Source organism: Limulus polyphemus, unplaced genomic scaffold, assembly GCF_000517525.1.
Source record: "Limulus polyphemus unplaced genomic scaffold, Limulus_polyphemus-2.1.2 Scaffold613, whole genome shotgun sequence".
Taxonomy (NCBI): Eukaryota; Metazoa; Arthropoda; class Merostomata; order Xiphosura; family Limulidae; genus Limulus; species Limulus polyphemus.
In genome coordinates, this window is record NW_013666223.1 from 392,266 (window position 1) to 405,064 (window position 12,799).

Here is a 12,799-nt window from a genome sequence, read left to right on the forward strand (position 1 = left end):
ATAGCAAGTAAGTTGCTTCCAAATATGCATTTCTTCTACCGTCTGTGCTTCCCTATACTTATCTTCTTCTTAGACCTAGAGTAAGGTTGTTGTTTTTTTCTACGAGGAACACTTGGAAGTATAATTACCTGACTGTGATGGCGAGCTTTCTGAAACAGATGTCGACGCATTGGTGCCTCCTCTCTTCAGATTGACAATAGCTGCTCCTAAATGGTCCCGTCTACGTCTCAGGTAGCGCTGTTCTCGCAGGAGTTGTTCTTTTTGCACTTGTTGTTTCTTTTCCCTCTCCTCCAGACCCTGTTTAACAACAAAAAAATATGTTTAATTTCTAAAATAAACAACATTTTTACGCCAGATCCTGATTATCAATAGAAGTTTAATATAGATATAGAAGTATTGGGTCTAAAAAAAAACAAACCTATAAGCTGCAACTCTATAATACTACAGGATGAGCCAAGACAGAAGGGTCTATTTATCAAGTCATGAAAATTATCTAGTGAACAGTTTTTTTGTTATTCAATAAAAATAGAAAGAAATTGAATGACGAATCCCAAATTTAAAAATGTGTTTAAATTACTTACTTTGATAAACAACTTGGCTTTGGTCAGTAGCCCTAATGTAGTGTGTCGACTAGAGTCAGGATCGAGAGGTACCATTTCCTTCAGATTTTCCATACAGTCCCGGAGATGTGCACGTCTGTAAGTTAATGGAATTCATCCATGCAAAGATTTTATAACTCTTAGAATTTGGAAAATGTATATCGTAAATTTCAATCAATTAATATATAAATGGATTATAGATTATAACCAAAATTATTTACTTTGACAGCTGGTACAAGTTATATCTAATCACAACTCACACTACACTGCCACCTCCGAACAGACACCTGACCAACGAGTTAAGTATACACAAATTAATAATTATATGAAAATCTGTGTATAATTTAACTACAGTAGTATTTACAATAATCCCTGAAGAAAAGCTTTATCTTAATAACGACGTAGCATTTTGCAGTTAAATTAAAACGATTAAACGTAGCGTAAAGCACTTCATAAAATATTAACTATAATAATATTAATCAAGTACACAGTATGTAAGAAATATTCAATAACAACTTCAGTCAGATTAAAGATTTGTTGATATTCGTGTTTTAAGATTTGTCGACATTCATATTTCCAATTTGCCATTTGATAAACAACAGTCTTAACAAAGTCTAAATCCGCGACAGTACAGCATACTGATAAGTTCCCAGTTAATTGATATTGTTACGACAGCGGAAGTCATGTGACTCTGCTGGCGCTGGTAGCGTGAGTGATGAGTTTCTCGAATGATCGGGGAAGTCAGAGTGTTTTCGAGATGCCCGCTTCGTTAGTATATAAACCTGGCAGAGAAAGCCAGCGGGTATGAATGAAGAGAGAACAGCAGTTACTTTGGAGTTCCGTGTAATTTATGATTCTATTAGTTTCGAGCTAGTGAGCCATAAAGTGTGTGTTTTGCACTCGTCGAGAGCGAAGTTATCGAGATTGTGAATCGCTGTGATTTATAGCGTGTATTATAAAAGTTGTTAAGTTTAAAGTGACGAGAAACATACTGATTGTGGAACTACTGTGTACTAAAAGTTTGTATCGAGGAAGAAACTGGTTTAATCAAGAAAGGATTTGTATCGCTGAAGATCCTCAGATAGAATTTCTACCGGAAACAAACAAACAAGTAGATACGTAACAATATGAACATATTATGGGTACTAATTTTATCGAGAAAGCTGAATAATCTCAAGTTATTAACGGAATGAGCGCAAAATATTGAGTGGCTCTATCTAAAAACAACACCAAACCATGTTCTAGGCTGATGTGAGGAGGCGACATACATGAAACTGTAGTCTTTAGCTTGTTACCTAACGTGAGAAGTATGCTTTGATGTCACACTTTCAATAGTATTTCTATTTACACCTTTTTCGGGTTATATACTATCGTAGTTGAAATTGAAAAACAAAAACAGATGAGTTTTATTCTTAAAGCAAAACAGCTAACCACTTCCGATTTGAACGCGTGTAATAATGACCTCGAAAACGATCCAACTATTTACGTCAGTCAAATAGTGGAGATCTCATTCAAATAAGTATGTCATTGAAAATGTAGATTAGGCATCGATTCCTTTGCGAGTTTAAAGTTAAAATTCGAGGTCACAAACTGACCAAAACCTGTGTCTTCACACCATGGTTACAGCTCTATACGAGTGGTCTACTTCGAGTAATGGTCTATTTTTTTCCATTTGTGCCACATGTAAACATTTTCTACTCACTCACAGCGTGTGAATTTACACTATAAACATAACTTCACACATCTTCATATAAACTTTACAAATCTCGAAAGGTGACTTGTTGAACGTTATAGATCATCTACTTTGAGTAGTGATCTAAGTACTTTTTTCCCTGTTTGGTCACATGTTTACAAATATATTTTGCAAAATTATGTGTCACTCACTACACAGAATTTACGCTATAAACATGAACTTCGCACATCGTATAAACTATTTGAACTGGAAAGGTGACTTGTTACACGCTGTAGATCAGTAAATACATTAATTAAATTTGTGTGTTCGACACCCTTTCCACGATACTTTCTAATATTATTATAATTTACTGATGACGTAACACGTTCTGCTAAATTAATGTTTTTTATACACGAAGCAACTCCATATTTATACTTCAAGGAAGATGGTATACCATATATGGGGTAAATGACCTCTTTGACACGAGCTACAGTGAATTTAGATTAATTCATGCTTGAAGCACGTGATAACAGGCACGTCAGAACAAACAGTGTGTTGACGTAGACACACACACACAAAAATTACACAATATACATACATATTTATAAGTGTTAGTAATTTGGTTTAAACAAAACATTGTTATAAATGTCGCTTACTATTTTCTCGTAGTAAAAAAATTAGTGGAAAAATAATGTCTCTAATAAAGTAGGATAAAACATTTGTTCTTAATAAACAACAACAACAAAAAAAACACACCATAACTATTCTGATGTATCTGTAAGTATTATAATTGATAATATAAGGAAAACACACTCCCTACCACATCAGTCAAGCAGTAAACAATTCCTACTCTTATTGTCAAAAAATATATTATAGCAACTACTTAGTGGACAATGTTGAACATTCATATGAATAAAAAGCGTGCAAGCTTGTACTTATATTATACTAGCTACTCAGCGTTAATGAGATGTTTTTGTTTGATAAGCAACGTCTTCTACTGAGAGACGAATCCTGGTAACTAAGCTTTCAAACTTCAAGTCCGATATATCATTTTGTTTTAATTTCTGTTTCTCACCATTTACTATTACTGAATTGCGTATCGTATCACATATATTTTATGTAAACTTAACGTGTCATTCCATATGGTGGCTTTATTGCCGATCTACTTTCGACCGATTGTTTTTATAAACACAACATCGATGGAGTTCGCGAGGTCTCTTTACTGCTGATCCGCTTAACCGAATATTCTGTTTAAATATTAAAAGGAACTTTTAGATCGTTTTTTCTTTTCATTCCAGTCATTCTTCTCAAAATTAATTTAATCAGAAAACACAAGTACTAAAAAAGCTTATTTCAAACTTTATTTTGCATGTAATTTACTGTTAAAAATTTTTGTCAAAACAATATAAAAATTCCAGCATCGGTTCAAATCTCAATTAGGAGTGCTCCAGTGAAGACAAAAATAAATCCTTGTTACAGAGCTACTCTCAACATCATGTTATTTTTGAAAGTTTATAGTTGGTTTGGGTAAGTCTAACAGAATATAGACAGACATGGACAAGTCACATTCGACACAGTAACACACAGATTATATCAGTAATATCCAATTCAGAACATGATATTCATATAACAACAAACCGTTTTGAAATAAACAAGTGTAAAATTCTGTTGAAATGTGAAAACGGCAGTGCTGGTGTTTAACTTTAACCCTATATTTAAAATAGCAACACAAAGTATTCATGAATTGTTCCACTTAAAATTGTGGTTGAAAATAATAACAATGACACTTCGTTCACAGAATACAAGTGCAATTAAAGTAAGTAACGTAATATGAGCAGCTGTGTTTATATTAATGTCTATAGCTTCGAAAGACGAAGAAAACTTAAACCAAAATCTGTCCGGAGTACTTTAAGTATTAAAGCAGTTCTGAGATTGTTATGACAATTGGTTTTACCAAATGCGAGCTGTCTTTTTTTAATTATCTGAAGGCAAATAGAAAATACTAAGTTTGTAATAACTATAAATGCATTTAACGTGATTATTATTATTCTGCTAGTTACCATACAAATAAAATTCTAGTTCTGGCTAAAAACTCGATTCAGCGGGTCTTATGTCGGACAACACAGCGTGTTGTTTGTTAGCTGTAGTGTTGATGTACATTTGCTGATGTAACCGCATTTAAAATTAGAAGCCTGAAGGTAAGCACAAGCAGTTTGTAGGCCAAAATGAACACTTACCTGTATATTGCTCTGATTAGCCATTTAGTATGGAACATATAAATTAGCTTTTGAAAAGTGTTGAGAGAACTGAATGAATAATGTGATTGTTACCATATACATTCAGTTATTACATGTAAATCTATCTTGCCAGATTTGTATGTATTTCATTCAGTTACACGTAACTGTTAATTAGATAAAGTTTTTGAATAACCAATTGAAATTATTTTTTTCTCTGATTAATGTTAAAAATCTGTTAACATTTCTGGGTTATATCTGTTCAGACTGCTTTGGTTCATGATAAGTTGTTTACTGATAGGAAATGGATTTCCTGCTGGTAGTAAGCAGTCGTTAAGTTACATGTGTACACTTGTATACCCATACAGTGTTCGTACGATTCTGTTTGAGACCACTAGTTACTGAGTGTACATGTGGAGTCTTTTCTTTATCGAGACATAAATGAAAAAAAATGTCGCGTGATGGTATGAGAGGTTACGTAAGTTTTCAGTTAGTAAAACATTATTTGAGTGAGACTTGAATAATCGGTCACTAAAAACACTCAGCGGTCATACTATACACAGATTATTTGTTACACTCTAACAGTGCTTTTATACTATCTTAAACAAAACTGTATATCTATGAATTATACGTGCAAAATAACTAAAAAAATAACTTCTATTATTCTATACACAAAATGTACAGAATTGTATTTAGTTTACAGGAAATGCTTATTGATAACAAGTTTTCATTGTCTACAATCTATATATTGTGGGGATCCAAAGTAACTGTCAAAAACATCAGGCATCACCTAATATATAGCCAAGTGTGATCTTTTCCATAAAGAAGGTATTATGAACATATGTATTTAGTCACATCTAATGAAATATGAGCAAAAAACGTTTTGTCTAGCCACATAATAAAAAAGAGTGTTGCCCAGAAACAAAATTTTATAAATACCCAATATTTAGTATTGTCTTGAAATAAAATATAATGGATAAATATATTTGGTTTGTTTGCAGACACCATACTCTGCACAAATGAAGATAGTGTTGTCTAATAATATACTATGGACAACTAATGTTAACATTAATAAAACTTTGAGAACAGCTATTGAGTGGATTATTTTATTTTTATAAAATAATCCACTCAATAGCTGTCCTCAAAGTTTTATTATTATTTAAGTAAAAGTGGATTTCCCTCTCCTTTCAATAGTAATGTTAACATTGCTAGCAATATATGAAAAACCTATATCAGTCTCATCTAACAATATACTATCATGACAACAATCAGGTTTGTTTTTTCTTAGAATGCATGAAAAATTGTTTGACTTTTTCAATCAACATATTAGCATTCAAATTTGGTTTTGTCTGACAATATACTATACACAACTATGTTTAGCCTTGCATAACCACATATGAACTTTTTTATTTATTTTAGAAGTAACATATCACACACTTAACAAAGCTGGTCTTATATAAAAATATTTTATTGAAAAAATAGCATAATTTTTTCAGAATGCAGAAACATCCAAATAAGTCTTGTCTAACAATATATTATAGTAAGAGTCATTTTCAAAAAAATATAAACAGCCAAGTTCAGTCTTAACAGACAGCAAGTGAGTATCCAAGGTTGGTCTTATGAAACTCAACATATTATGGACAACCAAGTATGGTCTTTTCCAACAATACATAACCAAATTTGGTCTTATCAGACAGCACATGAGTATCCAAGCTTGGTCTTGTGAAACACAACATATTATGGACAACCAAGGGTGATCTTTTCCAATAATACCTAACCAAATTGTCTTATCAGACAGCACATGAGTATCCAAGCTTGGTCTTGTGAAACACAACATATTATGGACAACCAAGGGTGATCTTTTCCAATAATACCTAACCAAATTGTCTTATCAGACAGCACATGAGTATTCAAGCTTGGTCTTGTGAAACACAACATATTACAGACAACTAAGTATGGTCTTGGTTGTACATAGTATGAACAATGTTAGATCTTATTAAACAAATTGAATATCCAAACTTGGTCTTTTCTGACAACAGAGAAATATCCAAGCTTGGTCTTGTTTTCAAATATAATACAGACAACCAATTTTGGTTTTTTATAGCAACATACGAATAAGCAGATTTAATTGTATCAAGGATAGCTATGTTTAATGGTATCTAACAGCACCTAAACAACTATATTTTATATTTTCTGAACTTATAGTCTTTAGAACATAAATAATCATGGAAAGTGCAAGTAATGTTAACAACAAATGAATTATTTTACTAGTTACATGAGAACGATTGCATCAATGATCAAAACATCATACCTGTTCTAAAAACAAATCTTACTTACTTACTTACTGTAAAAGCTGTAACTTCTAATAAAATATGCTTAATCAGAAAGAAAATAAAAGAATTCTTTGTTTCAACTAGAAATCTCCAGCATCAGACAATCACTTCAAAAAACTTATTTTACTTTTGCGTTCATCAGAAAAAAAGAACTTTTGGACATTGCATCTTTTTTTTTTTTATAAAGATAAAATTTCCAAATTATTGAATCCTATTTCTCTACAAATACACATCCTTTATGTTCAAAAGGCTACAATGGCTTCACTACCTGATGCTTTAGTCCAAGAATTAGTGAATTGTCATCACCTATTCAGTTTTATTTTTCTATCGAGGTGGTTGGCCATTGGAATTGGTTCCCTTCAGATGTGATGGATACAGAGAATTTAAGGGTGTTTAAATGAAGTCTTGATAAACATATGAATGATAAGGGCTGATTTCAAGTTGGCCTTTTTTAACATTTGATTTAGTTTAAAGGGTGGGATGGCATAATAAACAAACGGGTCCCTTGTTGCTCTTAAATTACAGCTACTCATGAGTCTTAGCATATGTTTTTACATTTCTTTTCAGCTTTTAATGAAAGAAGCTCATGTATCAAAGAATCTCTTACCATCAAGATCAAATATTCAACTGTTTATGTCCAAGATTCTTTAATTAACTTGTTACTATAAGTTTAAAATCATTTTAAAAACATATTAAGGATCAAAGGCTTGATTATGTCTAAAAGTGACAAATTGTGATTTTGTTTAAATTATTAAATTGAATTGTCAATTTTGCTACTTTGACTGTGTGGTTCACATATACAAAAATAAAACACACAAGTTAAAAAAATTCAAAAAAAGGTAAAGTTATTTCATTAAGCCTTTATCAGTTAGGTATAAAACTATCAAACATATTTTTTAACTTCAGTGTGAACAGTTGGGAATTTTGGAAATAAATTTCTGAGATGAGACAACACTAAATATGTGAAAGCTTCCGTTGTATATTTCAAATAAATGCCAACAAGTCTCATTTTACATACAGGAAAATAAAATCAAACTTAAGAAATAAAGTACCCATAAACAATAAGATTTTGAGGGGTTTTGTTTTCAAACAATATTAAAATAACAAAATAGTGGAGCAATCTAGATTGAAAAAAAGGTCTTTTGGAGGTCAACAAGTTAAACTACTCTACCCATCAAAATGTTTCACAGTTAATAAGTTTTAAAACAAATCAGATGTGCTATAATGAAGTATATTTATGAAGGGGCATAAAACAGAACAATGAAAGTTGCTTTCACAATGTACATCACAGCAAGGAAATTACAGGTACCACATTACTTATGACTTGAAACAATATTACAGGCTCAGCACCATAAAAAAAAAAATAAATATCGTATGAACTTATCCTGAACAATAAAATGGACAGGAAATTTCAATCTTCAGAGTAATAAATAACAGAGATGGATTGTCAAAGACTGTGGAATAAAATTCACACACACACACATGTATGTCAATGAATATGTACTGTTTTTTGTGTGCACTTGTTTGCTGGCCTATAAAAAAGTTTTATTACTCTATGGAAATGCGTTATTTCAGCAATAAATTGTTTGATATTTCCCAAAAAACAATAACGATATTGTTATAAGTTTGGTAATATCAGATGTACAAGTAATTTTCTGGCATAAATTGTTTGCATTTACAATTGTTCACAGGACGTACAAGAACATCATATTAATAAAAAAAGATAATAAAATCATATATATTAATAACTATTTCCTCTTATCTGAAAATATATCATATACTTGTAAGCAGAAATGTAGTAAAAAAGACTAAAAAGGGAATGATAAAAAATATTAATATACATGTAATTCAAATATCAGTTATATATGCAGTTTCTTCCATTTTTAAACAGCAAAAATTATATTTTCAATATAAACAAGTTTTAAAAAATTATCATAGAATATTATATATTCATCCGTTATACAATATTCCAATTTACATAATTCATTTGTGTAATACAACATTTAGCCTTTTATGAGTATATTAGTATATACCTTTAAACATACAGCAGCAAAAGTAATGCCAGTGCTTGTGAAAACTTATGATGATGTTAAGAAGAAGCATCTACAAACCACGTTTAAGATTTATTAAAAACTTGATATTTTAAGTTTTAATGGAAGGCCAGGCACACACAAGATTTCAGAATAATTTACCACATTACAGAAGACTAAAGAAAAAACACCTGTCCTTACTGACTACAGCCTAATCGAAGCAAAATAACCTTAACACCACTGAGGAGGAAACAGTGAAATATATTTAAAAATATGAGCAACATACCTGTTTTTTTCCAACTCATTATGTGTTGTTCTGAAAAAAAAATTAAAACTAACAAACTGTTAACATTAACAATTTACTTGAATTAGCATAAAACATAAGTATTGTTTCATGCACCAAATATAATTTCATTATATTTTTTTTATATTTTCTTTACAATGCTTGTGAACATGAAGAAATAGACTATGGAAAAATCTCATGACTATGTGGTCCAACAAAACTTTTAAGAATAACGAATTACACTGTGCAAAGTTATCAAGACAGGTAATCCAACAACAATGATGATAATCTTGTGTAGGAAGCACATTATACTAAAGTAATTGTAAATTGGCACATATCAATTTATGACTATAATGAAGTGGTTTTACTTAAGAGGAACATACTACATGTTTTGACAGAACATGCAATTTATTCCCCCAAAACAAAACCACTTCATAATGCTTATAAATCTGTCAGGTCTTTGTGTATGTATGGTCAGATTCTTTACAGCAGATGTCTGTGACTTGTTGGCAATACATTTCAACAATAAACAAACAGCCCACAGTCTACTTGTTTTAAAATAATATATTAAAACAAGTGAAACATATATATAAATGTTCTTTATACTTTAGATTATCACAGTTGTATCCAGAGCTTTAAATAATTGTCTCTTTTCATGAAAGTCCACACAGGTTGGTTCAGTTAACTTTACAACACAATTTGACAAGACAAATTATTCTTCTCTACTCTGTTATTACAATAAAATCTGAGAAAATTTCACTTTCAAAATTGCCCCTATATACTGTAATTGACTAAACTCATAATCACGCAGTCTAGATATAACTATCTATTTAACTAACTCGAACTAAATTTTGGACATGTATTTATAACACAACAGAGGCCGAGAATGTTCTTCCTCTATGAGATATTATGATGCAATAATACTCAATCCAAACAATGAGAAAAAGTTAGAAGATTGTAGTGACATAACACAATAATACAAGTGCCAATTCACAACAACTGAACTACACATCATATGATTCTTACACAGTTACCTAAACAAACTGCAATAAACTATTGCTTCTAAACATAACTAAATTTAACACTTGCAAAATACTTAAACCATCTAAATCATAACACTCGCACTAAATTTCAATTGAAACAGTTGTGTATATCTAACAAAATCATTGTCTGTCAATTTACAATGACAAGAATCAAAAATGTGAAACTGTGTAAATAGCAGGATTCATCAACTTTTTCAACAATAATGAACTAAACTATGTGAAACTTTCAAAACCACAAGGTTCATTATAATTTTTCAAATTATTCAATAGAAAAAAATAATGTCAGAATCACTAAAGGAAGTTACAAAAAGCTTTATCGTAAAGAAGTGTTGATCCTGCCATATTCAAAGAATGGTTGATATGATTAAGTTCTTTCAATCCCGGTCTTAATTCATTTGGTACATTTTTCTAAGAATTATTATTAATATATGTTATTTTATAACTTTCTTCTTTCTATAAAAATGTACTATTTGCATTTCTTCACAACTTTAAATGTAACACTGACTGATATCAGTAATACGAAAAAGGAAATATTTTCACAAACTTCTGCAAATTTGGGTATTCCAAGCCTATTAATCAATATATTCACCTGTTAAAGTGTCCTTGTGAGTGTGACTTTTTTGAAACTGCTCTCCTGTGTCTGAGGTCACGAGAAAGTGACAATGTTGATGCATAACCATGTTCAGCTTCTGAGAAAAAAAAAAGGAAGAAATATAAAAAGCATAGTAGATTTAGAAGGTGAACTTCAAGTATCACAATTAAGTTTTACGTAATATATATTCTATCAGCCTAGGACAGGTTATGGGTGAAATGCACAATCAATCCACAAGAAGTTTTAGTGGTCCCATGGTTTTAAGTACACCACTGAGAATAAATACCATGATGGATGTAGATGCCAGGAATGATGCAGTTTTTTCAGGAAGCTAAAGTTTTACACAACAGATTGACATCTAAGTGTGTCAGTTATGTACATAGTGATATAATAAGACAAATTTTGTCGTACAAGATTCTAGTTAGATGATAATAATTTTATGTTGTTATTTTTGTATCAGAAAATCATCTAATTGATTAAACATATTCCAAACACATTATGAATATCTAGCATATAGAAGTATTCTTAAGAAAGGAAACAATGTGATATAAGACTAAATCCCAAATGTAAGAAAATATGATACTTTAAGTCCAAATTTTAGCACACTGTTTCAATAAATATCATCTGTATGCTCGAACTATTGTATGATACTTAGAATACTGGAACCAGATATCAATATGCTGTTGTCAGAACTATAAATGACTGTTACTACGTGGTTTTAATCACCTATTATTAGCTAAAACAAGTTTTTACATAATGGATAATGGCCATCCTGTATCTTATAGTTAGAATTAGTTTAAGACACTGTAACTGGTTACAAGGTGTAGTTCTTTCCCATTCACACACTTGCTACTGACAATGGAATGGACATGTCAGTTTCTATAGTTACTCTGCTATGTCTCCATGCTTTCAGTGGGTGTGACTCTACAAGTTCTGTTTGTGGCACTGGAAAACAAAGGTGGATGACATGGTAGTGTCTCATCCAGAGCTTCTCAGGTGGATAAAGAAGCAGAAATAGCTTGTGTTACATACATTTTTCTGGTATACAGTGGCAAATATTGTAGCTTTCTTAACAAAGTGCATTATGAGCTCTTCCCAAAGGACACTTGTTTGCTTGTTTTGAATTTCATGCAAAACTAGTCAAGGGTTATCTGCAATAGCCATCCCTAATATAGCAGTGATGGACTAGAAGGAAGGCACCTAGTCAACATCATCCACCACCAACTCTTGGGCTATTGTTTTACCAATGAATAGTGGGATTGACCGTCACATTATAACACATCCATAACTGAAAGGGCAAGTATATTCAGGGAGGGGATTTTAATCCACAACCTTCAAATTGCAAATCTATGTCAGGCGTAAGGGGACTTGATCAAGTAACAAACTTCCTCCAACCACAGATGCCTTCCAGCAGCACCTTCAGTGTACTAACTTCCAGGCTTATATCTGGACCCACACAACAGGGCAGAATCTGAATCTACCATCACCAGTAGGAAATGGATGGGGCATGACAAAACAAGAAAGATGGTCTCTATCAGAATGAATCTACCCTCAGCTCTTTGTACAGTTGTGGCATTTGTACAATGTCAATATGGCTGACACACAAAGCAAGCATTGAAGAGAAGACATAGATATTTTGATACAAGTACTAGTGAAAGGTAAAACATACCTCAACAAGGTTGGATGACTCAGAATGAGAGAGGTTTGGTGAAGAGGAAAATAAATGGCATCCCTATTAACATTTATTTTTTCCTTTCTTTGATGATGACCTCTCATTAAATAATTGCTTTTGTAACACTGTACAAACATGCAGAAATAGCATTTTCATACTTATCAGAAAATATTTATTAGAAATGTTTATTTGCTGTGATAATAAAGAAAGCATTATACATTTTGGAATTTTTTTTGTCCCTGGGCACTAAAGTTACACATAAAATGACCCCCCCCCCCTCACACACACATTTACACACCTGGTTAAACGCTTGGGACGCTATTTTTATCTTTAACAAACTT

General features: G+C 31.5%; 1 protein-coding gene across 3 annotated transcripts in view; it reads right to left on the reverse strand.

Moving 5' to 3' along the window:
• The window catches only part of LOC106459469 (max dimerization protein 1-like), a 16,171-nt gene that overhangs the window by 780 nt on the left and 2,592 nt on the right, over window positions 1-12,799 (reverse strand). The window contains exons 2-5 of one of the 3 annotated variants that reach the window (XM_013919093.2): window positions 10,784-10,883; window positions 9,158-9,184; window positions 582-700; window positions 129-297 (exon numbers count right to left, since the gene is read on the reverse strand). In XM_013919093.2, the coding sequence (XP_013774547.1) occupies window positions 129-297; window positions 582-700; window positions 9,158-9,184; window positions 10,784-10,874 (406 nt within the window). In that variant the 5' untranslated portion in view covers window positions 10,875-10,883. Of the gene's footprint in view, window positions 1-128; window positions 298-581; window positions 701-9,154; window positions 9,185-10,783; window positions 10,884-12,799 lie in introns of all 3 variants that reach the window. The other 2 variants (XM_013919089.2, XM_013919090.2) reach the window with 2 other exon arrangements.